The sequence below is a fragment of the Cryptotermes secundus genome, unplaced genomic scaffold (assembly GCF_002891405.2).
Source record: "Cryptotermes secundus unplaced genomic scaffold, Csec_1.0 scaffold644, whole genome shotgun sequence".
In the NCBI taxonomy this organism is placed as follows: domain Eukaryota; kingdom Metazoa; phylum Arthropoda; class Insecta; order Blattodea; family Kalotermitidae; genus Cryptotermes; species Cryptotermes secundus.
In genome coordinates, this window is record NW_019742971.1 from 838,947 (window position 1) to 864,861 (window position 25,915).

Consider the following 25,915-nt stretch of genomic DNA (forward strand, 5'->3'; position numbering starts at 1 on the left):
CAGATGGGTGGGTGTATAATGTGTGTGGAAAAAATAAGAAATTCATACAGATTTTGAATGAAAACCAGGAAGAACCTAATGAGAAATTTTGATATAGGTGGAGAGTCATTTCTAAAATTAATCGTAAGGAAATTATTTGGAAGTAGATTGAATTGGCTCAGGATGGAGAATTCTTAAGATGTGATATTTTTACTTTGGAACATTAGCTGATGCTGTGTGTTTCAGGTTATGATGAAAACCGGCGAGCCCGGGAGCTTCTGAATGACATCCAGTCGATGCGAATCACGGCTGATTATTCTGACGGCATGGGTGAACGAACATCTTCAACCATGTTGCTCTTGTCTCACTTCTCACCTACAAACCATCACATCAAAGTATCAACATCAACTCGAGATGCAAAGGTGAAAATGGGTGGGGTGTTTTCTGTGATTCATCATTTGAGATTTTCACTCTGTGGCATGTTTTAAAAAAATCGTTCTAGAATCCTGCACAGAACACTAACAGTGGTTAACGCTGCTACTTCACATGTGACATCATTGGTTCATAACTTGGTCGAGAGGCTGTATATCATGCCTCAGATCTTTTATGGCTTTACCTCAGTCCTTTCACGTGGATGTCTACTAATACCATGAAATAAGCTGTGACCAACTTGTAGCACAAGGTTTCCATCTTACGATTTGTAGCATAGAATTATTTGAGGCCATAAACAGTGAAATCGCTCTACTTTCTAGGGGCTTTATATTGTTCTTCCTTATGTATATTTTCACAAACCATTTTTTTTTCCACAAGTCAAATTTGAGAATGGGGTTCATTTTATGTTCAGGTCGGTAACTTAACTTCATTGAGCATAATCATTCTTCAGAAACTGATAGTTGCTCAGATAGTCAGAAAACTTCCTTCATGTTATGGAACCTGAACCCAGAAGCTCATTGCTGTGTTCACAAAAAGCCCAGTCAATGTTCTAAGCTATATGAATGGGCCACACCGTAGCTCAAGTGGTTAGTCACTGGCTTCCCACCGCGGCGGCCCGGGTTCGATCCCAGGTCTGGTCAAGTGGATTTGTGGTGGACAAAGTGACGCTGGGGCAGGTTTTGTCCAATTACTTCGGTTTCCCCTGCCAATCTTCATTCCACCAATTTCTCCACAATCACCCTCAAATATCATCTGGGGCTGGTACAATAGGCCAGAAGTGGCCGCAGTACAAGGGACTTAATCCCACCCCACTAACAATAAAGAAAAAGCTATATGAATCCATTCCTCTCCTCCATTTCCCTTAAGATACATTTTAATGTCCACCCATCGGTCTGTGCTTCCAAGTGGTGTCTCTCCTTCAGGTTTCCTGGCCAGAACCCTGTATTGAATTCTCCCTCATGTGTGATACATGTCCAACTCCCGAATATTATGGTCAGTGTGGTCGTTTGTTATTGATCTGAAGGTTATCCTTTATATGTAGAAGAATTTCTACATGAGTTGTTCAGCTTCATTGTCATGGTGATGGATGTTGGGCATTTGGGGTTTGAGGACGGAAGATTATTGAGGAAAATAAATTAAGCTGTTCACGCTGTTTGCAGGTTGGGGAGTACATCATCCTACATGTGCAGAGCAACTTCTATATGGAGGTATTCAACTTTATCGTCATGTCAAAAGGCATTATCCTGCTCTGTGGAGAGGAAAAGATGCAGACCACGATACGGACATTTGCCGTTACCCTGAGTGCCGAGATGGCACCTGTTGCGACTGTTCTGGTGTATCATGTGGGGCGATATGGGGATATCATTGCAGACAGTTTGACTTTCCCCGTCAACGGCATCTCGCGCAACAATGTGAGTTGTCATGCGACACCTGAAATCTAGGAACAGAAAGTTGATAACATACGACACCAGAAGTGGGGCTCTGTAGGTGTCTGTTCTGAAGTGGAGCAACGTACAACGGGATGCTCCTTGATTTAAGGTTTTCACTCTCAGTGATCCCAACTCGATAACCTTTATGCTAAATTACTTCCTCCTAAGATTTCTCTCAGTTTAATGTTAAAATACACTGGTCCCCAAAGAAACCTTCATCAGTTTTTTCATTGTAATAAATTCATTTTGGCCCCCAGTAACTTTTGTAACTTGTCGAAGTGACTTCATGAAACTTGATATGAATATCGTTCATGTGATGGTCATTCACTTGAAATTTCTAATAAAAAAAGTAAAAATATTCCTGTAACAGGCCGTGGAGGCCCATAGGATTGTGAGATGTTAAGACTCCCCCAGTTTCTCTAGATAGTTGGCTCACAGATGGCAGTGAGTTTGCAGTCTTATGTGCCAGCCACCCCTTACTCCCAGGAATATTCCAAGAATATTCCTGGTACTCATTTCTGCTGGAGTCTGAATTGACCCCTGGACCATATTGCCGTTGGAAGGATTAGGTAAACTGAAAAAAAAAATCCACCTCATTGGGATTTGATCCCGCAACCTTCCAGCTTGTAGCATAGTGCCTCAACCAACTATGCTGCCGCATACATTTCTCTCTAATACATCCTTTCAACAATACCAGCATGGGACCACAAGAACGTCTTAGGTGGAAGAACATCTGTTCTGATGCAAAAGTTGGGATGGATCAGTCATTAAAAGTGACTGGCTGTTGTTTGGATGTCTGGGGTTTTGTTCAAAGCACAGGAAAAGGCTGTTCTCCTACATGTTGAGAATAGCTGTGGGACATGCTGATATCCTGTTCATTGCACACTGGGGACAGTCTTGTCATCTTTTATGTAATTATGTCAATAGGTTCAGAAGAGACTGGGGTGTCACATAAGAACATGATTTCTAATCCTTAGTTTCATTTGAAGACAAAATAAGCTACGCATAACGTAACAGTTCTGGTGCGTTCTCTCCCTTTCTTATTTATCTTCAGAGCTCTGAGACTTACAGAAAAGGGTGTTCGGCATAAAATGTATTCATTTTTCTGTCACTTCTTTTCCAAATTTTTTTTTGATAAATATTTTGTGTTATGTATGAGTCCTAGATGTGTACAGAAACATGTAGGTCATGTGATGTGTCTGTTATGGTTGTCCGATTTTAACAAAAACTAGGATGGGAAACCAAGAACTAGATGGATTGATGCGGTGGAAGAAGATGCAAAGAAATTAATGGGCGTAAGGAACTGGAAGAGAGCAGCGCAGGATAGAGAGGAATGGAGGGGCTTGATAAGGGAGGCCAAGGCCCAACATCGGGCTGTTGCGCCATAGAAGAAGAAGAAGAAGAAGAAGAAGAAGAAGAAGAAGGATGGGGTTGATTAGCCAGTGTTATATATTGTAAAAACCTACTCAGTGGTTCTGAAGCTGTTGCAGGCAGATAGGCAGTGATTTTAATGGGGCTGTGCGTGGATGTAGATATACAAAAAAGGGGCTGAACATTCTTGAGGAAAGAGGAACAAGACTATATTTGTTTTTCCCACATGTATTGCAGTTGAATTATCATGAGAGTAGAAAGTCTGATGCAAACAAAAGCATGTTACATGTTTCAGTTCACCGTGTACATCAACAACCGGAAAGCGAGAACGGGAGAGAAGGTTGAAGTTGCGATATATGGAGAACCTGGTGCGTACGTTGGACTGTCTGGTATTGATCGTGCTTTCTATACAATGCAGGCTGGAAATGAGCTCACATATGCTAAGGTAAGGGACTGATGTGAGAATCATTTACTTCATCTCGATGTAAATCGACATCTGTCATTAGATGTCCGTGAGACTTACGTTAACCTTATTGTCATGAGTGTACCCCATGGAAATGCCTGATGTGTACTGTCCAGTGCTAGACATTTCTCTTCTAATCAGAATGAGCAGTTGATTTGTCAGGTTTTGCCGAAATAAGGATTGAGGGGTGAATGTGTTATAACGGCCTAGGTTATGGTGTGTTTCCCTTCATCTCCCCCACAGTGCAGCAGCAACCACTGCCCCGATACTTCCTGCCATATTCCTCGCTGCGCAGCCCAAAGGCCAGGTCTCTAAATATTACATATTGTGACATATTACCTTACATCCATCACCGCGACAACCACTACAATCAGAATGGACACTTCCACGACAACGAATATGTGAAAATTGGGGAGTTCCCGCAGTGACAAATCGTAGCAACGAACTGTCATTGAGTAACAACAGAGGAGACGAAACGCGTTACCGGTGTAATCTATAAGGAATGTTCCCGTAACAACGGACTGCCTGAACAGCGGTAATGGAACCGTGAGAAATGGTGTCCGGTATCCAGTCCACATAACCCCTATATAAGCAAGTAATATTGCAAGCGATAATAATTGTAAGGTGTGTAAGAGTGAGTGTCCAATAAAGATTCGCTAAATCTGAGACCCACGTGAAGTTATTTGTCGCGTGAAATACCCAACACGTGACAATATTTAATGTTTTTGCACACCATTTATATTTGTTGTGTCGTGCATGCAGCGTTCTCTTATCTCTGTACTGTCTCTTTCCCATGCAACTTTCTCTTATCTGCTTGAGGTGGAGGCAAAGGATACTTGTGAAGTATTAATAATTATCTACAACACTGCTTAGCACCACATCCCAGAAGACAAATGTCTTTAGACTTCAGAAACTTTGTATGACGGACAGTAATTGTGTGTAACGGCATGAGCAGAAACAGAACGGAACTGGGTGATGAGGATGCCTTGAAATAAGACAGGGAAGCATAAAGAGAATTATGATGGATAAACTCAGTCTGTTTGTTTTTAGGTCATAACCAAGATGGGCACATATGATGAACCGACTAATGGCACATTCATACACAAATGGTTCTCTCATGAGGGCAACCCAGATGAGATTGTGTACTTCCCTTCATCCACGTATGGCATAGATGCTAACCGCACGTTTGAGTGAGTAATATTTGTACACTGTTGCTTTAAAGTGTCCGAACAGATTTCTGCTTTTTATATTGTCTTGGTCTGGAGATGTCCTGAGGTTTTCTGTGTATAATCTGCTTTACAGCTTCACTTCCATGTACGTCATTGGATAAGTCCAGGAGGGTAACTGGACCTGAATAAAGCTATGTTGGCTGCTGGCCCAAGTTGATGATAGTAGTTTCTTTGGACAGTGACATGAATACTGTAAATACAAGAACTTTGTTATGTATTGTCATGTGTATAAGTGACTATAGACGGAGTTTGGAACGGTGAATAGATTTATTGACCACTTACAGGTCATAACTACCGTTGACTATAACAATAATGCTTATTTCCACGCTACAAAGCACTCCATGCTGTCTTCTCAGTATCCTTTCACTAGTCTCTACTTGATAATGGCTCTCAACAATGGCAATTCCTCTACAGTGTTCTCACTAGATGTTTCCTGGTAACGAATCTTAGCAATGGAAATTCTTCAGCTTCCATGGCCATGTTGTCTGCTGGTTAACACTCCACAAATGAACACTGAACTGCCAACTGAACTAACCATGTACTTCATCTTATTTCGCTGAACCAACTCGAACTGAACTGGATTGCCAGCCAACTACTTCTTTATAACCACTTTGCATGGACTGAATAGAAAACACCATTTCTAACAAGGCGTCGTTCCTTAGAAGTGGCAATTCTTCCATTGTTGTATGCATGATCATTTTTGCAGTAACCTGTTTACCGAAATATGCTCCTCTGCATTTTGTTCTTAGAGATCCTCAGTTAAAGCTCTTCCCAAGTTTCATACCCATACAAGACAAAAATAAAATTGTATATTTAGGTAGGCCATGGGAAGAAATACTTGTCTGCAGTGGAAGCCATATTTTATGTTCCTCCACTTAGGTTTTCCTTCACTGAGCTCAAATGAGTGATTTCACTGTTAAATTGTCTCCATTTATGATTGTCCTTAGTTCAGATTCCTACCCCTAAAAGAAGCCTAAAATGGAGCTTTAGCTATACATCTCATACTTTTGGTTTGAAGGAATATACTGATATATACAAAATTTCGTTTTGTTCCAGTATTTGAGTTCTCGCAGTTTTCTCTCCCAAATTTTACAATAGATTTGGGTTAGACAGTTGGAATGTGTATTTTGTCATTTATATGGAGCATATGTGTTTGATGTTGCAGGTTTGCGGGCCTTGTAGTGTTCAGTGATGTGCTGGTGCCCCGTCGAGCAGACTACTGTAACGTGACACAAGGATTGCAGGAGTGCCTAGATGGTCGTTGCTACAGGAGTAACAAAAAGTGTGATGGAATTTTTGACTGTGAAGATGGGACTGATGAAGCTAATTGTAAGCAGACAGTACACAAACTTTGCAGGGAAACATGGTGTTAGACTGAATCCCTTGGTACTTAGACATTAAATGACTCACTGTCCCAGTGCCAGATGAGAGAAATAGAGAATTTGGTGGAATGAGGATTAGAAGGCGAAACCGAGTTACTTGAAGAGCACCTGCCCGAGTTCCTCTTTGTTCACCACAAATCCCACATTAACTGACTTGGCATTGAACCCTGCCTGGCTGCTACATTGAGAAGTTGGCAGCAAACCACCTGAGTTACAGCATGGTCTGGCCTTCATTGCTACATTATACTGTCTGAGGACACTTATCTTGGAATTTTCTTCCACATGATGATCAAATCATTGTCCTCTGCAGAAACATTAAATGGGCATGCTGATGATACACATTTGTGTTCTTTTATTAGGTGGATACTATAATGAAACAAGATTAACGCTGTTCCGCAAATTCCGCTTCAATCGAATCAAGCGCCAATATGAAAATGTATGGCTTTGGAAGGATGTGAACATTGGTCCTCACGGACGCTACATCTTCACTGTTCCCGTACCTGAACGTCCTGCCCACTGGATGGTGTCTGCTTTCAGTGTGAGCCCAACCATGGGCTTCGGAATGCTTCCTAAATCAATTGAGGTACGTGTGATAATTGTGTCTGTGGGTACAGTGCCGAGTATTTGTAAATTTTGATCGCTGCAAGCTGTGCTCCATATATGTTCATCAGTTCCTTGTCTGATCTGTGCCTGTGTGGTCTGTTCCACGTTTCTTGGTCAAAATTTTGTATGAATTACTTGTTTTGTTCATGTATTCTGAATGTTCCATTCTTTTCTACCATTTTAATTTAATCTTGATTGTTGAGGAATAATCTTGAAATCTCCTGATACTTTGGGATTGGTGGCCATATTTTCAATTTATGGTAACATTTTATAATCCAAGAATGGAGGATTGTGAACATTGTGGTTATGTGGAACTGGAAATTGTATTTTATCCTGTATTTATATTAATACTGAAAGAAAATGGCAGCTAGCAAGCTGAACCATAAATATTCACTTCTACAATAATAAATTGCATGGGACATAAGAGTTTTAATGATCCTATGAGTACTAGATAAAGAGCATAAGTTTTGAATCCCCTAATTATGTAATTTTCTTCCTTTCATTTCCATTTGCATGCTAGAGGCACGCTTTTACAGATATCTAAACGAAACTTACATTCTGCATTGCATTGCATTTACTGCCTCACTGGCCACTTTATTAATTAATAAATTTCATGAGTTTTGAGGTCCCGATAGTGTTGAGTATCAACATCATGCAGGATGTTGTGCTGCGTAATTTTATAGATATCTATGAGAATTTCAGAAACCCAGTACATTCACCTTGAGTGTGGACGAATAATGGCTTACTCTTCCATATTGAAGACAAAGGTAGCAGGTTTCTATTAAACATTGATACTTTCATGTGATAGAGTGTCTGGATTGGAAATTGAGTTTAATGAACACTTACAGATCGTAACTACAGATAACTGTAGCGCTGTTACTAATTCATACACTTTGCAGTTCACTATAGCACACACGTAAGTCTTCTCAGTGTTCCCTAGCCATTGCTTGGTAGTGGCTTTCAACAACGGACATTACGTTTCCTCTTGGTTCCCGATATGTTCCTGGCCTCAGCTACGGAAACTTTCTACTCAGTGACAACAGTGAACACCACTTCCAACAGCTATTTTATTGTTGCATGCCTCTTTCTGCCATTACCTAACAATTGTTTACAGAGCCATTATGTAGCAAAAGCTTTGTATATAACTGCTTATTTTCTGGTCGTTGCCTAGCAGCAGTTCTACATGCCACATTACATATCAGACAGTTCACACTCGTGGGACTTGTACTTCCTTTCAGCCCTTGTGCTTATGATGAACCGCGTCTTGTTGAGATTCCTGATGTTGCAGTATGTTGGGGTGCTACCTTTCTTTATTAATGTGGAGATGCCCATGGTGAGCCGGCAGGGAGAACAAGTGGGGATCCGAGTTACTGTCTTCAATTATATGCCATCGCCAATTGAGGCTACAGTGGTGCTGGCAGGATCTCCGGACTACAAGTTTGTTCATGTTGGAATGAATGGAATTGTAAGTCTGAACTTGAACTTTTAAAAAAGTCAGAATGAATGTTAAATTTAATATCTCTAAACATTTAATACATGAATTGCATTTTTTTGGTAATCATCGTCATCAGCATTGCCGTCGTTATCAAGTTTATAAAGGCATATGTAGTTTTGTCATAGCTGAGAGGTCAAAGGTTAATTGAACATGTTAAGAAACTGAATCTTAAAACTGGCCTGTCATTGTGAAAAAAGTAACTAGAACTGGTCATGAGTTTTACTTATGATGATAACAACATTATAATCAAGGAATTTTTAATTATAAGAGTTAAAGGTCACACATAGGGCTTGACATAATATTTAAAGTCCTAAATATATGTATACTAAGAAGTTTTCACACTTAACCCATTGGCTTAGAATTTTGTTGGTACAAAGACATTAAAATAGATGTCATTCTGTGCTTCATTCTGAATTAATTAAATTTCCTCTGCTCATAAATGCATGTTTGACTTTTGACCTGGTAGTAAGGAAAGAAACCATTTTCAGAACTTAAAAAAATTAGTTTCTTTGAAGAACTATGAGAAATGGGAAGCTGATGTGTTAAGAAATACGTGTTCACATTTTGTTCAATTCCAGGTGAGGTCATACAACCCAGATACATCATTTGGAGAGCACCAGTTTTTCATCTACATCAACGCACAGAATGCAGAAATAGTTCATGTCCCAATTGTTCCGACGCGGCTTGGTGATATACACGTTACTATCCATGCAGTAACACTCATTGGCAAGGACACAGTTACCAGGAAACTACATGTGGAGGTCAGTGGCTGGAGTGCCTCCTGCAGGAATTGTCCGTGCATGGGTACTCTGCTTACTTGTCCGTAACCACCGTGTGCCATGCACTAGTTTGACTGTGAGGATAAATATTAGTGACTAGATGTGGGGTTTGGATTTATTGGACACTTATAAAGCGTAACTACAAATTAGTGTAACGCTCTCAATAATTTACACACGCTATAAATCGCTACAACTGCAGCACACACCGAGTCTTCTGTTCGTTATTCCGTGATCACTAGTTGTTGCAAGGTAGTGTTTGCTAACAGTGCAGATTCCTCACAAAGTGACACCGCTCACTTGCATCTCTTGACTGTTACCTGCCAACTCTGACCTCTTGCTGACAAACTTTACCTTTTGGTCTTTGCTATATAGCCTTGATTGAGACCAGACGGAAAACATCACTTCCAACAGTTTGTCTATTGTTGCTGTGTTTATATGTTTGCCATGCCATTGTCTACCAATGGCTGCCTCTTGTTGTTCCACTATTTAGGTTCCGCATATAGGGTTTTATGGTGTGAAGTGTTTTAAGGTTCTGTTGTTTTTAAGTCAATGATTTCAGCAGGTTACATTAGATTGAAAGTAGTTTTATATTTAGATAAACATAAGTAGAAAAAGTAAAGTAAAGGTATCTCTGTAACAGGCCGTGGAGGCCCATAGGGTTGTTAGATGTTGAGGTTCCCACATTTTCTAGACAGTCGGCTCACAGATGGTAGTGAGGTTGTCAGCCCTATGTGCCGGCTGCCCTTAACCCCCAGGAAGATTCCTGGTACTCATTTCTGTTAGAGGCTGAGTTGACCCCAGGGCCATAGTGCGGCTGGAAGGATTAGGTCAATTGAAAAAATGCATTGACCTCATTGGGACTTGAACCCATGACCTTCTGGCTTGTAGCGTAGTGCCTCAACCATCTACACTACCACACGCACCATTTAGATAAACATATAATAGTTTTTTAGAAAAATTGCAGACATGTCTGCATAAAGGTGTGTGTTTGAGGGAGCTTTAGAACACGCTATAGACATAAATTGGAGTGATGTTACTTTTGCCATTGGGAGTATAAGGCGTATAATGATGAGTTTTTTGATTGTAGGCTGATGGGTTGCCGCAGTACAGACATCAGTCTATTCTCCTGGATCTCAGCAACCGTGCATATGTGTTCCAATACCTGCATGTGAATGTGACAGAGACGCCTATCATACCATACGATGAAAATCGTTACTACATCTATGGATCAAACAAGGCATTCGTGTCTATTGTTGGTGATGTTGTTGGCCCAATTTTCCCTACGATGCCCGTTAATGCTACTTCACTTCTTAACCTGCCCATGGTAAGTGTACAGAGGTTAGAACTCATTTAGCCCTGAGTAGAAGGGTACTATTTTCTGTGTTGTGGTACCGTGGAGTGTGGTATATGTTTATTGATGCTACTGAGGGACTTACTTCCTCTGTCTTTGGGTCTTAAGAGTAAACTCCAAGGAAGCAGTATGTTCCTCCAAAATGGTGGTCAACTTCCACCAGACTACACGGAGTTGCATTTCCGAAGATACAACTGTTTACAGTCACACAGTCCTTAGGTATTCACACTGAATTTTTTTAAAAGATACATTTGGTATTGGCAATTTCAGGTAGGATTAAAGTTGTAGTGTACAAAATTAAAATTCATAAGGAATTTATGCATGTCTATTTTAGTTTCAGTGTTTCACTTCTATCTAATCCATATTCATACATGATCTGTGACCACTCCTCATATTGTTTTTACTTTGAACTGTTCAGTGCTTCAGTCAGTGACTATATATTAGTAAGTAATAGATCACTAGCATCTGGAATATATGTTTATAAGACTGTTGTAATAAATAAGCAATTTTGTAATTTCAGTAGAATTTATTATTAGAAAGACCTAAGAGATGAACGGTTGCATTCACTAGTAGTTTATTTGAACATTAGAGAAAACAATGCTTCGTATGGATAAGGAACAAAGAAGCTTAGATTAAAGACAGTATGTTGGTGCTTCAGAGTCATGTGTTTTCATTTAGCAATTGTGGAATTGTGTTTATGTGAAATTATTCTTTCTGTGATGACTCCACAACAAATTGATGCTGTTCTATTCAAGTAACAGTACACTTCACAGAATTCTATGGTTATTTGACTGTTATTAGAATCTAATGTCTTAATACACAGGACAGTGCTGAGCAGACCGTGTTTAGCTTTGCAGCGAACATGATGACGACGATGTACATGCGCCTCATCAACCAGCGCAACAGAACGCAGGAGAAACATTCTTTCTACCACATGAACATTGGCTACCAGCGTGCACTCTCCTTCATGAAGAAAGATGGGTCTTTCAGTCTCTTCAGGAGCGACTGGTATGGCGCACATCCTTACACATCTTCACTTTGTTATTTTTGTATTGTACTAGTTTTGGGCTGGGATTCTGTGAGTCAGGATAACTCGGTTCGATTCCTTGCAGAGGAAAGATTTTTCTCTCCTCCACAGTGTCTATACTTGCTTTGGTACCATATCCAGTGGTTACTGGGGGCAGTTTCCCTGGGGGTAAAGCAGCCGTGGCATGATGCTGGCCATTCATCTCCATCTAGTGCCGAGGTGAAGAATGGTGGAACTGTATCTCCACTCACCCATATGTCTCCATGCCTTAGTGCTTAATTAACAGCGACAGCTTTGCCTTTATTGCTGAGTTCATGTGACTGGCTATAGCCTGGACAGCTGGGGTCTAATCTGGGATATGGACGGATGTTTTTTCGTCATCACATTTGGACCAGCCTGGCAGCCCACATAAGGTCATGATGGTACTAGAGCCTCCTTCCCAGAATTGAAGTCAGCACGGCATGTAGTTAACCAGCCCCATAATTCTGTTACCATGCTGTTATACAGTGTGTTATAAGAAGAAAGCTACATTCTTCTGAAATGTGATGTCAGATGAGCACCAGTGTTCTGGAGGAACCTGCTGTGTCTGTCTTAAGGGTTAAAGAAAGGTCTTAGGTCCTGAAGACAGATGCAGCAGTTTTTTCTGCAACATGTGTACCTATCTGCCAAACTACATGGCATCTCATCCCAGAACATAATCACTGTATGAACCATTACTGGAAGCTTGTATTTCAGACAGAATATGTGGAACCTGGCCTCACTGTCCCTGACTGCCTTTGTGGTAAGAGTGCTTAGGTATAGAAGTGACTTTTAATTAATTTTTGCTTACAGCGGTGTTTGAGTTACAATTTGTGTGGTTTTTAATGTTAGGTAAGATGGTTGCCTTTCTTTACAGGAACCAGTCAGCATCAAGTGTTTGGTTGACATCATTTGTTGCTCAAATGTTCCAGGAAGCAAGTTTCTACGAATGGGAGAATTTCATTTACATCGATCCTGAGGTAATATGGACATGAGTGTCAGTTAAAAGTATCCTTGCAATGTATCAAATGTTAGGATGAGGGGTGGGCCAGATGTAGCAAGTGTGGATGTTAGTATATTGATAGAACATTTTTAAGAGTACAGTCATCTTAGGTTGTAATGTCACATATTTGAGACATTTCTGTGAACCGTATCACCTCCATCTTCAGGCTCAAAGATTAAGCCACACATAAGTGATTTGGTGGTGATACATATTGTATATGCATTGCAATGTTTCAGTGATGTGCTGTAATAATATGATATGTCTAGCTGGATTATGAACATCAAAATAAGTGAGGTTAGGGATGGTCATATTTGCTTTCTGTCTTGTTCCATGATGGTCCAAAGCTTAGAAATGTTTGGTTTGCATGCAGGTGATCTCGAAAGCTGTGTCATGGGTGCTGAGGCATCAGACGTGGGATGGAGCTTTCTATGAGGTGACGTGGTTAGCAGATCGTAAGATGAATGACTCTCTGCTGTGGCCCAATGATCATGTGAAGTACCGCAACATCTCCCTCACAGCACACGTTCTGATCATGCTGGAAACAGTCAAAGATTTAACAGGGGTGAGTCACTGAGCAGCTGCCTTTAGAAATGAAGTGATTTTAAGTGTATTTGTAGCAACATTCCATGTTGGTATTGGCATGACTGTAGGCAGGGTTTGGGGGGTAGTCAACTTGTAACTACAAGTAACTGTGGTGCTATCACTAATTCACACAGTACAGTTCACTACAGCACACACTTAAGTCTTCTCAGCCTGCTGTGTCTTCACCATTTTTCTGGTAACAGCCTTCAGCGGTGGACATTCCACTTCATCTGGGTTCCCAAGCTGTGCCCTTGCCTCAGCTACCAATAAACAACAACAGCTCTACCATAACAGTCCCCTGACTAACTCTCACTGATTGTCCCGCTTATAACATCTCAGCACAGACTCCACAGAAAACACTGTTCCTCTGTTGCTCAGTCACAGGCACTGTACAATCACATATCCCCCAGTTGCTACCTAGCAACAGATCTGCATGCCATGAAACTTGATCCCTCAGTCTTCATGATCTGGTTCAGGGCATTCAAAACCAATGTACTTGAAGGATATTTGAATCCAGGAGAAGTGAACTGAAAGAGCACTAACAGTTATGTAATAAGGAGTTTTGTAATCTGTTACTGTGATGATCTCAGGAAGGATGCAATAAGTGAGACATGTATAATGCATGGGGGTAAATGATAAATGCACGGCAAGTTTTTGTGAGGAAACCTCTAGTAAGAAGCCCAAGCGGGAGACTTTGGCACACATTTGATGCTAAAATTAAAATTGTGTTAGAGGAAATGGAGAGACAGGATAGCGCACAGACAGTAGTGTGGTGACTTGCTAAGGACTGGATGGCTGAGGGGTCAGAGTTTTCAATCCCGGTAGGGGTAGGATTTTTCTCCTCTCCACATTGTCCACACCAGTTATGGGGCCCACCCATTCTCCTATCCAGTGGGTCCCAAGAGTAAATCAGCCAGGGCGTAAAGCTGACCACTCATGTTTAACTAGTGTCGAGGTCAAGAATATGTGGTTCTATACATCCACTCACTCATACACCTTCATGGTATAGTGCCTAATTAGTTAAGCACAGGGACAACTGAACCATTAAAGGGAAAATGGGTGGGTGAAACTAGATTAAACCGTATCAAGATAGAATCCTGTGGTGGGCTTTTATGTACATGAACCTTTTGATTCCTGGAAATTGGGAAATATCTTGACCACCTCAGTAATTCAACTTTTCAAAGAAGGCTGTATCGTGGAGTCAGTTAATTGGAAACTGAACATCGTAAAATGTGCAAGTGCATTCATTATTTCAACAGCTGGTAACTTCCCCGTGAATGACTGGAAGTTTCAGTTCAGAGAGGAAAGTAATTTTACCAATTGGACATGTTTACTTTTTATCTGGCTTGAAGTTTGACTGGAAGTGTTGCAATTATTTTATGTTAATTGGACTTTTATTCTCTGTTACCAATCGCAGGGCTTAGGGTCACAAGTTGCAACAGCCCAGAACAAGGCGATCATGTGGCTGGAGCGAAATTTAAAGCTTCTGGATGAACATGGAGAACCATTTGAAGTAGCTATTGTTGCTTACGCACTACTTCTGAGTAAAGCATCGATAGCAGAAACTGCATTTGGCATCCTTGCAAAACATGCTCGACGAGAAGGTAATTGATAATCTTGGAAACAGTACATGAAAAATAGATTTTGTAACTAAAACACTGTTACATGTTAGTGACCATACAAAGGGTATGAATTACTGATTTTGTTGGATGCTTAGTACTCATAAAAAATGATTACAACACCTTTGTTGTTGTTTGTAATCATCAGATAACTACACCACTTTACAAATCTTCTCAGTTCACTATATCTTTATGTGAATGAAAGAATGAATGAATGAGTGAATGCATAATGAATGCAGTTCTCAGTCCCTTGATCTAAATGCTAGGAAAATATCTTGATTGGGCCACAACCTCTCCCTTCCAAATCCTTACAATTTGTCATTCATCCATCATCCTACCATTTGAGGAGTTCTGTCTTCTGTGATATAACGCCATGTAGTTTGTTGATAGTCAGCTGTTTCAGAGGAAGTTCCCACCTCCATCTTCAGGGCCAAAGAATAAGCCAAGAAACAGCTCTGCTTGCCACCTGCTAATGCTGGTCTCTTGCTTGGCTTATTCTTTAACCCTGAAGATGGAGGCATCAAGTTCCTCCAAAATGTTGGGTGACTTTCAGCAGACTGCATGGTGTTATATCCCAGAAGACAGAAATTTTCGTAACCACTGGTGTGAGAACATACTCTACCTACTTAGAGCATCATGAAGTAACTCATAGTGCATACAACATTTGCTATAAAATGTTTCAGCTGCTTCCTGTTAAGTAATCGCTCTTTTTTTTATAGATCATGATATTAGTGTCATTGTTCACTTGCTACTTTCAGGTGGATTAATGTACTGGGCTAAAGAAGCCGTGCCTCCACCACCATACAAAATGGAGAACCAAAAGCCGTTCTCTTTGCCGAGACTTCCATATAAATATGACTCTACCAACATCCAGGCCACATCATATGCTCTGCTGACGTATGTGGCTCGACAGGAATTGATGATTGACCCCATTGTCAAATGGCTCAACTCCCAGCGGCTTACGGATGGAGGATGGGCATCCACGCAGGTATCCACTGCCTTGTCTTTGCGGCCAGAAACTGTGTGTGGTATCATTTCTGCTTGATCTGTATTTCTGGTTTAATGAGGATTTGTGAAGACCCAGACTATAAGAACTTGAACATTACTTTAATTCTTTGCAGCACATATCACAGTAGAACTGATAGTATTTATCCAGTTGCATCCATAAGTATGGATATGTCCTGTGTTTTATGTCATGGTCAGTGCAGGAGTATTTCCTTGAAGTTGGTCTTGCTGCAGTCTGTGGTGATGATATGATACCATGTGGCTTAGTAAATTGTATGGGCTGAAGACCAGAAAAAGTGTACTTTAGTAATTAATAGACAAGGAATATTGACAACAAATTCTATCACAGGTATACGAAACCACCATTTTGCATGACAAGGTCAAAGAATTGCATGTGTGTTCGTAGCATACATAAAGAAATAAGTGATATACATTATGCTCTCTACTTTGATAGGGGTGAGGAGTGTGTCAGAATTCTTACAGGTCTGCTACTGTGCAGAATTCTTTTAGTTCTGTGCGGTCGTAAGAAGCTGAATCACTCTCTGAAACATTGCATGTAGAAAACTGTGGCCATGCACATTTTCCAAAATATCAGTCAAAAATGCTGTGATGCACCTTTTCTAGGTGTTACTAGAATCCTCTCACTAGAGTTATATTTGGTAAGAAAAATTCTGAATGTTTGCTGTTGCAGTAATACTGAATGTTAAGAGGAAGTGGGGTGGAAGGGCCAGTAAGGCAGGCACTCCGAGGGAATGAGCATAAATTGGTCTTAATGAAAAATCAGAGACATAAGCTAATGCCATATTTTAAACATCCTGAATTATATGTGATTCATAAAATTCACAGATGAGGTATTCCATTCAGACCGAAATTGGAATTCCATTGCTTCTCATGGATCTGTTCTGAGTTTCTTTAGATATTGAATCATCGATTAGAAATTTGGGACTCTGTATTCAGCAACTGGAATGAGTCAGATTCCAAAGTGTGTTTTCATTAGCAGCTAAAATGGACGCGTTGTTCGTTGCCTGTTACAGGACACAGCAGTGGCAATGAGGGCGCTGATTGAGTATACAGTGAGACAGAGAATTCGTGATGTGTCATCTTTGTCTGTGACTGTCGAAGCGACATCGCTTCAGGGCCACGTCAGGAACCTGTACGTTAATGAGAGGAATCTTGCCCAACTCCAGAAAATAGAGGTAATTATATGCAGCACAGAATACTGTGAGGAACAGTGTTTGTTCAACAACAGACACTTTCATCTCTGAAAATTACTGTCTTCTGAGGGGTGTGACACATTGAAGATTGAGGTGGTATGTTCCAATGAAACATTAGTACATATCTGCCACACTACATGACATGGTATCATATCCCGGGTGACAGTAATGTTTATAGTTGCCATTCTAAGAATTTTATTTCTAGTGGTTTCTGTCTGCCTTGAGAGTTAAACCCCCCCACACCAAAGAGATATTGTTCTTCATGTGGACAAGCCTGATTGCCATAAAAATGATATGTAACTTAATATTGTGACGTGTCGCGCTAGCTGCCCCCCCCCCCGAGCTGACGCGCCGAGCGGAGCCGAAGTTAGCTGAGTCCCAGCGTCCTGGTAGCTATGCAATGCGAGTCAACAGCGGTGACGTAAGACAGCGTGAGGTAACAGCATTGCTAGGCTATACGCAGACACTGTTACATGGCATGCAACGACGCTGTTGACGCGGGCAACAGGCAACAGCGAATGGAATAAAAGCCAGCTGAGCAGTAAGCGTGAGTTAGTTGTAATGTGGCCGTCGGCGAATTCAGTTGTAGTCAAGTTAATTTGTAGCCGTCCCAGGAGAGAGCCAGTGTGTTATCAACAGTTCTCAAGGCAGCAGCCTGCGAGTCGAGTTGAAATATAGCAGCCGTCGTGGAAAGAATTTCCGGACGTGTGTGTAACTGAGAATTGGGAATGTGTAACACAGTGACACTTGTATAGCTCCTGTACTGTGAAACGTGTAGTCTACTGACAATAGCGTGATTTCATTTGCGAATAGGGTTATAAATTGTGAAACCCCGCAATATTGTTCTAATTAATTGTAGCCGAGATTTGTAGGTTGTTAAATAAACCAGTTAACTATTCGAACGGCGTCTTCAGTAACAAAACATGTTACAATATGATTTGAAGTCACCATTATACATGATGTTTCTATCATTTTTATCTGACCTCCCTTAAGAACTTATCTTGTATTTTTGTCTCTTCTTCTTCTCTCTTTTTTTTTCTTTTTTTAATACGTTCACTAAATTGGTCTCCTCTTTTGGGCACTACTCTTCATAGTCACCACTGTGTTAACCTCAAATGGAACAGTTATTGCTTTTCTCCCTTCTGCCACTTGATGTCTGTTGCTCCAGTGTGTAATGTTTCGAGTACTGTGCAGATTCCTGAGGCGTGGGGCACAGTGAAAGTGCAGGCAAAGGGAGCTGGCTATGCTATCCTGCAGATGTCAGTGCAGTACAACGTGGACAGCTTTCAGTTCCAGACACAACCCCCAGTGCAGGCTTTCTCCTTGCATACAAGAGCTAACTTCCACGGCAGGAATCATTCGCACATCACATATCGCTGCTGCCAGAGGTAAGACAACTGGGATTGTCCTGATTGAGACAGGTTCAGTCCTTATATTCCTGTCAGGATTCAGGATTAATGAGTTCTTGGAGTTTGTTCTTTGTGTAATGTTTTAAGAAAACCACCATATCCTCATGTGAAAGGGCCGCCGCTAGAAAAAGCTAACCTCGATCATTGGACCTGACCAAGAGTATCCTTGTTTAATTTTGCATAACACTCATTTAGTGAAGAGTTTGATGTAGTGTAAGGAAAAGCCATTCCACGTGAGGTTCAGTAAAACCTTCAGTGATGATGTAACATGCAGTTTGTGTTCCTTGACATGATGTATATCATTATTGCATCTAGAAACTCTTGTAAGGTGATCCCATATGGTGCTGTTATCTTTTGAGCAACATAAGAACAACATGCAGAAGCTCTCACACTTCCTGGAGAGTCATCAAGATATAGTGAATGCACTGTATGATACTGAGCCTGGCAGTTTTTAATGTAGGAACAGAGCGTGAACGGTGGGAAAGTTCTGGCAATGACACTGAAGGGATTAAATAGGGATTTCAGTGTAGTTTGGATCTGTCCTAGTGGAAATTATGCATGGAAGTAGTTTACTGGTAATATTTGAAGAGCACTGTCTTCTGGGATGTGATTGGTATGTGCCATAAGTTCCCCTATGTTTTGGAGTAACATACTGTCTCCATCGTCACTGTCAGAGAGCAAGTCAGGCAAGCAGGCAGTAAGAAACAGGTGGTAAGCAAAGGTTCAACCCTAAAGACCAAGGCAGTATGTCCCACTGAGACATTGATGAACTTCTACCAACTGCACGATGTATGTTGTAGTACTTATCATGTTCACCGCTGTGAGAATCTCAAGTCCAGTGGAATGGTGTTTGTTTTATTGTCTTACCATGTAGAAGAAAAGTAGGCATCACAAGAGTTGTATCTCCTGGGATATAACACTTTGTAGTCTGTTGAAAGTCAGCTGACGTTTTGGAGGAACATGTTGCTCCCATCTTCATGGTTGATGGATAAGATGAGCAAGAAGCCAGCATGAAAGCAGGTGGCGAGTAGAGCATGATGGCTTCTTGCGTGCCTCACTCTTCAATCCTGAAGATGGAAGCGACATGTTCCTCTGAAATATTGGTTGACTTTCAGCATACTACATAACATTGTATCCTAGAAGATAACCGTTCATAATCATGGCTGTGAGAACCTCAAATGCTACCTCGGTGTCACGTTTGCTTCCCAGACCTTCTTGTATTTTGAAATGTTGACTGTGTTTTGTTTCTTCTAGGTGGACGAATCTGAATGAGTCTGTGAGGTCAGGACTGGCTGTGCTGGATGTTACCATTCCTACAGGCTACATCGTGCAGCAGCAAGATCTTGATGCTTATATTCGGTCAAGACAAGTCCGTAACTTGCAACGTGCTCGATTCCAGGAGCGCAAAGTTCTCTTCTATTTTGACTTTGTGAGTATCATTTGTACGGTGAAGCCACCATTTAATGTCCTTTGATATAGGGCCTTCCCCAGGCCGCGCCATAGCTCAAGCGGTTAGTCGCTGGTTTCCCACCGTGACGGCCCAGGTTCGATCCCGGGTCTGGTCAAGTGGGATTTGTGGTGGACTGTGTGGCGCTGGGGCGGGTTTTCTCCAAGTAGTTCGGTTTCCCCTGCCAATCTTCATTCCAGTAAATTCTCCATCATCATAATCACCCGGGGAAGGCTACAATAGGCCAGTTAGTGGCCGCCATGTGGAGTGGACCCAGTTGGGCTGCACCCCGCATTAAGCGAATTTTACAGCCTTCCCTAATTTAACAGTCAGTTCCATTGAGTCCAAGTAAATGACCACAGTGTGATAAATTTTCTGTGTTTAATATTTTGGTAAGTTTAATGTTGAAATCCACTTTTTCCAAAGAAACCTTAAGTGGGGATTTAAAATCTACAAACAGTAAGGAGACTGGGGGCATGCAGTAGTGTAGTTGGTTGAGGCACTATGCTAAGGCTGACAGCCTTACCGCCATCTGTGAGCCCATAGTATAGAGAAAATGTGGGAACCTCTGTGTCTCACAACCCTGGTACAGGGATAGCTTTACCTTTACCTTTACAAGCAGATTGAATGGTTCAGAATTGTTACATTATGTGTTTGTTTCCCACAGAGAAAACAAATTTAAGTTTCTTGTGGTTCATACCAATAAGCTAGAATAGTGCAGTCGGTATAGCAACTGGCTACAGACTGGTCGACCAAGGTGTCAGAGTTTGAGTCTCAGTAGGGTCAAGAATTTTTTCCTGTCCACAATGTCCAGACTGGTTCTGGGGCCCACCTATCCGATGTGTACTGAAGGCTCTTTCCCCGGGAGTAAAGCGGCAGGGACGTGAAGCTGACCACTCATCTCCAGCTAGTGCCAAGGTCAAGAAAATGTGGATCTTAACATCACTCCCCAATAAGTTTTCATAGTTTAATGCTTAGTTAATTACAGGGATGACTTTACCTTTACATTTGGTTTATATCTGTTATGTTCCATTATGTGCCATTTTTATTATGTGTTTCATGAATTTTCTTTTTCTCAGCTGGATATGAGGGACACGTGTGTCAACTTCACAATAGAGCGGTGGTACCCAGTCGCCAATATGTCTCGGTACCTCCCGATTAGAGTGTACGATTATTATGCACCAGGTAAGCAGGCCCATAACTGTGTAACATTTTCAGAAATAAACATTTCATTCAAATGTCTTAAAATCTTTCCTCCCCCCCATTTTTTATTGTGTCTATTAAGACGTGGCTCCAGGGCCAAAAACTTCTGTATATTAATGTTGTTTTGTATGTCTTCTGTTCTGGTCAGTATTTCACCTGTACATCATTCATTATTAATTACTTGGTTAAGCCATCTTGATTGTTGTACTTCAGTTGTTTTACTTTTCACTTGCAATTCAGGAAGTTATATAAGCATTCTGTATATACTTGTTTCACATGCTCAAACCTTCTACCTTTTATCTGTACTTCCTTTAACCCTATGTGGACTTCTTTTCTCCTGTTTTATTCAGGTCAGTTCAATCTTGTCTTTCTTCCCACGGCCTTTTCTTTTCAGTTTGTCCCCAGTTCTTTCCTCTTTTTTTTATGCATTGTCCATTAAGTCTCTTCTGCTTTATATCATAATTCCAGTGTTCTTGATGTCCTATCTGTTGTTTCTGCACAGCAAAACCATTGTAGTAGTTCTAACCCTTTGAAATTTTGAATTACAACTGCTCAAAAAATGTTTCTTTTTCTTATTGTTGCATTACTTCTTCTCTCTCCTTATAATTTCCTTTATAGCATTTATTAAAACTTTTCTCATTTTGTCAGACCTTTATATCTGCATTATGATTTTCACTTCAGACAAATAACATCCAGATGTTTTATCTTTTTTTAATTATGTCATGTTATGACAAATAAATTGGGGTCTTGAAGGCAGTATTGCCTTCATCTGTTATAACATCCACTATTGATGTGAACCTCACAGATTACAGTTACAGGACTGAGACCTGCTGGGTGCACTATAGAACAAAAACTTTCTCTTCAAATTCATATCATTTTGTGATTACTTTTTCCATTGAGACTTCAGTCACACAGCCATATACTGTGCTAGTCTGAAACAATGTATGTTGAAGGGACATTAAAGAAACAGCATGTCACTCTCTCCAAGAATAGACTCCAGTTGGAAGGCTGGTCTATCTGTTTCTCTGCCTCCTTGATCTCTCTAACAGTAGCCTCAGTGGATCCAAGAAAAATTCACTACAGGAATGAAAGAGATGAGGCTGGTATTGCATTAATGCTGTTGACTCTTATGTGAAGGTGCTTGGTTTGAATCTGAGCTGGGATATTGAGAATCCTGACTGAGGTCCCCCCAGTCTCCTCATGTTAGTACCTCAGTTGGACCATAACTGTTTCATTCCAAACATCGTTCCATTTCATCTTCTCATCCTGTCACTGAATGCTAAATAGTCCAGATATTGATGTCATTGTAAAACTATCCACAGAAAATATATTAACGCAACAGAAATTTGACAGTACTCTAATAGATGTTAGTGGGGGACATGAAAGTGTTTTATTCCATTTATCACCAAGGCCAAGAACAAAATTTTCTGCAGAATCATTGAAGCAGAGAAGGTACTAAAGCTCTCATTGTGGTGCAATTTTTGCTTTGAAAGAGCTGACTAATAATTTTGAGCTTGGAGTTAAAGCACTGATTTTGTACATATTGCAGAACGTTTCAACGAGACCATCTTTGACTCGCTAAGCACATACATTCTGAACATCTGTGAGGTTTGTGGGAGCAGTCAGTGTCCATACTGTCCGATCTACAACCTAGCCACTGCCCTCCCAGTTCCTCTTGCTGTGATACTGGTGACCTGTCTCATCACAATATGTGGCACACGCTCCGTCTCCTTGTAACACGTGATGAATAGCTAGCATCGTGGGACTTAACACATGAGTGTTGTGTTGGTAATGTAGTTGTGTGCAGGATGGCAGGCAACAGGGAAAGCGGAGGTAACTTGTACAGAGCCCAAAATAATTAGTCACTAGCACAGGAAAAGTCAGCATATATATGTGTTTGTGTATTAAAAGAAAAAGGAAATGGGAAGTTAGAAAGAACTGATGGAAGAAAGTCGGAAAAGTAGCAAGGCAAGACGTAACCCCATTGTGATGTTATACCTATGATTCTCACAGATGTGTCTGAAGAGTTTTGTCTTCTGGTTGTAATGCTGTGTGGTTCAGATGTAGCCCAGTGTGTCAGAGAAACATTTGGTTCAGTCCAAACAGCGCAGAAGGCTGTACTTATCATTCTCTCAATACAATTTTCCTTTATGTCATGTTTGTATAATCACCTGTCCTGATACTGGATGCTACTATTTATATTAGACTTTCATGTAAGTTTGGCATTGATGAAGAATAGAGTGAGGATGGTTCATTAGTAGAGTTAGGAACTTCAGGCGGGACAGATGAGCTGATTTCCCAAGCACCATGTACAGATTGACTGCTCACAGCACCCACCCAGCTTTCTCTTCAGTTGGAAGCGAAAGATTTTTGGGAATAAAGCAACCAGAATATTAAGCTGAATACTCCATGTAGTTCCCCGGTTAAGAGTGCCCAAAATTTAATTCCTTGTAGAGGAATTAGAATTTTTTCTCTTGTGCCAGATGCAGAGCAGATCCAGGGCCCATCAGTATCTTGCCAAATGAATACTTGGGATAAGACAGCCAGAGCATATAGCTAGTTGTTTTGCCACCCTTCTTCTTTATAGTTGGTTATTTCACAACACTGTTAGTGTGATACTGCATAGGAATGGATGATAGGACAGTTAATGAATGTGGAGCAGTTGGTGGAATGATAATTGGCAGGAGAAAGTGAAGGACTTGGAGAAAACTTGCCCCAGTGCCTCTTTTTCCGTCACAGATCTGATATGACCTGGGATTGAACCTGTGCTACCATGGTGGGAAGGCATGGCACAGCTGATAATGTGTTGGTAGACATTTACATAACCTTCATGTACGTACAGTGGGCTGTGCATGTAAAGCAGTTAAGAATGGATGGCGCTTTTCCTCCATGCTTCATATATGTCTTCATGGTATGGAACTTGCTCACAGGAGTGTCTTTTGTCTTTGTCTATTTTAGAGCTGTTACTCAAGCAGCCGTTCATAAGTATATCACTTTAAGCTTTGTTAATGGGACATAAACTTCAGATTTAAAACCTGTCGGTGATCTACTTTTCATATTTATATATTGTTTTTAATTTGAGGAGTGATGGTTGATGGTACAGTTGGGGAAACAATAGAAATGGGTACTGTATACAAGAATGTAATACTCCTATAAGAAACTCTATGCATATAAAAGCATTTTGGGCAGGGGAGGCCTTGATATTCAGGGGGCTTTGGAATGCAATAAACACATGCTCATGTATTTTTGTACAAAGTGACACAGGTTGTGATGTATGTACATCTGTGGAACAAAATAAAAGAACAGTATTTTTACTTATGAAAGTCTGAATGTATGATGTTTTGTATTTAAAAATAGTTGGATATGTCTGTAGAGTTAAAGGATTTTTATCAGTTGACTGAAAAAGTGCATGTTAAGGTGCATAAAGTAATGAGCATGATTAGAATGTTTTCCTCCATAAGGTTCAGTTTCCATTATCATAAGTTAATAATCTGAGCTTTAAATTGCTTCTGGTTAGATTTAGCTCTGTTCAGTGTTCAAATAAACCCCCCACCCACCCAGAAAGATCCTAAATAAGGATTTCTGTATTCTGTTTTTCTTGATGGGACAGTGAACCTAATTTTTCTTACCTGTTTGCAGATTTTGACATGAAATGTTTAGATGTTCTTTTTTTGGTCTTCATGTGGAATAAGGGAAGTGCTCACCGCATATATGCACTACAGTTTTCTCATTCCAATGCCAGTGACTGCAAAGATCAGGCTAATTCAGACTTGTGACATTGTGTGGTTAGGTAGATAGGTACTAGCATTTTGCAGAAATCTGTTGACCCTATCGTCTACCTTGAAGATGGGACAGCAGGTTTCTCTTAAATGTTGTTACCTCTGTACTGAACTACACAGTATCACATTCCAGAAGACATCTTCAGCTAAAGTTTGATATGTTGAAGTATCTTGCAGTAAAGATCTTATGCGGGTTTGAAATGAAGCCTTCTTGATGTCACTGAAGGGTCCACTTTTCCTGTTGCCTCATAAATAATAGACATTGACTTGAAGAAATAAGATTTTGGGTGGAGTAGCTCTTAAATCTTAAGGTACCAACTGTGCATTAATTAATTAGTTACTGGTAATGTGACACATGTAGGTAGGTTTAACTTATTATTATGGTGAATCTCTGCAGTGATGCTGCACATGTTAAGCACAACCAAACAATTGAAATTGGCAGCAGTGATACAAATTCTTTATGCCCTCAAGAGGATCACAGTGAATTGAATGCAAGAAGGGAATATTGTTTGCATGTACAGTTTTTTTTTTAATTGAAAGTGTGAAATACAAGAAGAACGTGTTTGTGTCAACTGTTTCAGGGGTTACTCAAAACTCAGTTACTGTTCCCTAAAATATGTTGTTATTGCAGTCAGAAAACTGCTACAGACTATTCCATATGGTGCTGCAGTCTTCTGAGAAGCATGTAAGCTAAGTGAAATACTTTTCACACAGCCTGGAAAAACATGCATGATACAAATGTAGTAGTATGCTGAACCTGGAAGTTTCCTGGGCTATGCAAAGTATGAACACTGATTCGCAGAAAGGTTCTGAGAAAAATACTGAAGTTTGGTAACTTTGTGTTTTATTAGAGAGTTCGCTGTTATATTTTTTCATGATACTATATTGCTTTGAATATAAGATGCACATTTTACACATTTTTTCTTGTTGAAAAATCGAGGGGAGTCTTAAATTTGAGGAATGTTCGGCTTTATAATTTTTTTTTACTAAAAACCACGTTCAAAAACTGGATGCAACTTAAATTTGAGGGTGTTTTATATTTGAAGTAATATGGTGTATCTTACAGGAAACAATTGATGCATGTGTACTTGATTG

General features: G+C 40.5%; 1 protein-coding gene across 1 annotated transcript in view; it reads left to right on the plus strand.

Moving 5' to 3' along the window:
* LOC111873607 (CD109 antigen) overlaps positions 1 to 25,909 on the plus strand; it is a 99,049-nt gene extending 73,140 nt beyond the window's left edge. Inside the window, exons 11-29 of the mRNA XM_023868462.2 lie at positions 226 to 401; positions 1,572 to 1,823; positions 3,508 to 3,657; positions 4,726 to 4,865; positions 6,070 to 6,233; positions 6,646 to 6,869; positions 8,178 to 8,354; positions 8,963 to 9,145; positions 10,251 to 10,487; positions 11,338 to 11,522; positions 12,437 to 12,539; positions 12,933 to 13,124; positions 14,562 to 14,748; positions 15,522 to 15,751; positions 16,803 to 16,964; positions 18,177 to 18,370; positions 19,646 to 19,820; positions 20,918 to 21,023; positions 22,591 to 25,909. Coding sequence (XP_023724230.1) covers positions 226 to 401; positions 1,572 to 1,823; positions 3,508 to 3,657; positions 4,726 to 4,865; positions 6,070 to 6,233; positions 6,646 to 6,869; positions 8,178 to 8,354; positions 8,963 to 9,145; positions 10,251 to 10,487; positions 11,338 to 11,522; positions 12,437 to 12,539; positions 12,933 to 13,124; positions 14,562 to 14,748; positions 15,522 to 15,751; positions 16,803 to 16,964; positions 18,177 to 18,370; positions 19,646 to 19,820; positions 20,918 to 21,023; positions 22,591 to 22,778 — 3,425 coding nt within the window. The 3' untranslated portion in view covers positions 22,779 to 25,909. The remainder of the gene's footprint in view (positions 1 to 225; positions 402 to 1,571; positions 1,824 to 3,507; positions 3,658 to 4,725; positions 4,866 to 6,069; positions 6,234 to 6,645; positions 6,870 to 8,177; positions 8,355 to 8,962; positions 9,146 to 10,250; positions 10,488 to 11,337; positions 11,523 to 12,436; positions 12,540 to 12,932; positions 13,125 to 14,561; positions 14,749 to 15,521; positions 15,752 to 16,802; positions 16,965 to 18,176; positions 18,371 to 19,645; positions 19,821 to 20,917; positions 21,024 to 22,590) is intronic.
* The last annotated feature ends 6 nt before the right edge of the window (positions 25,910 to 25,915 follow it).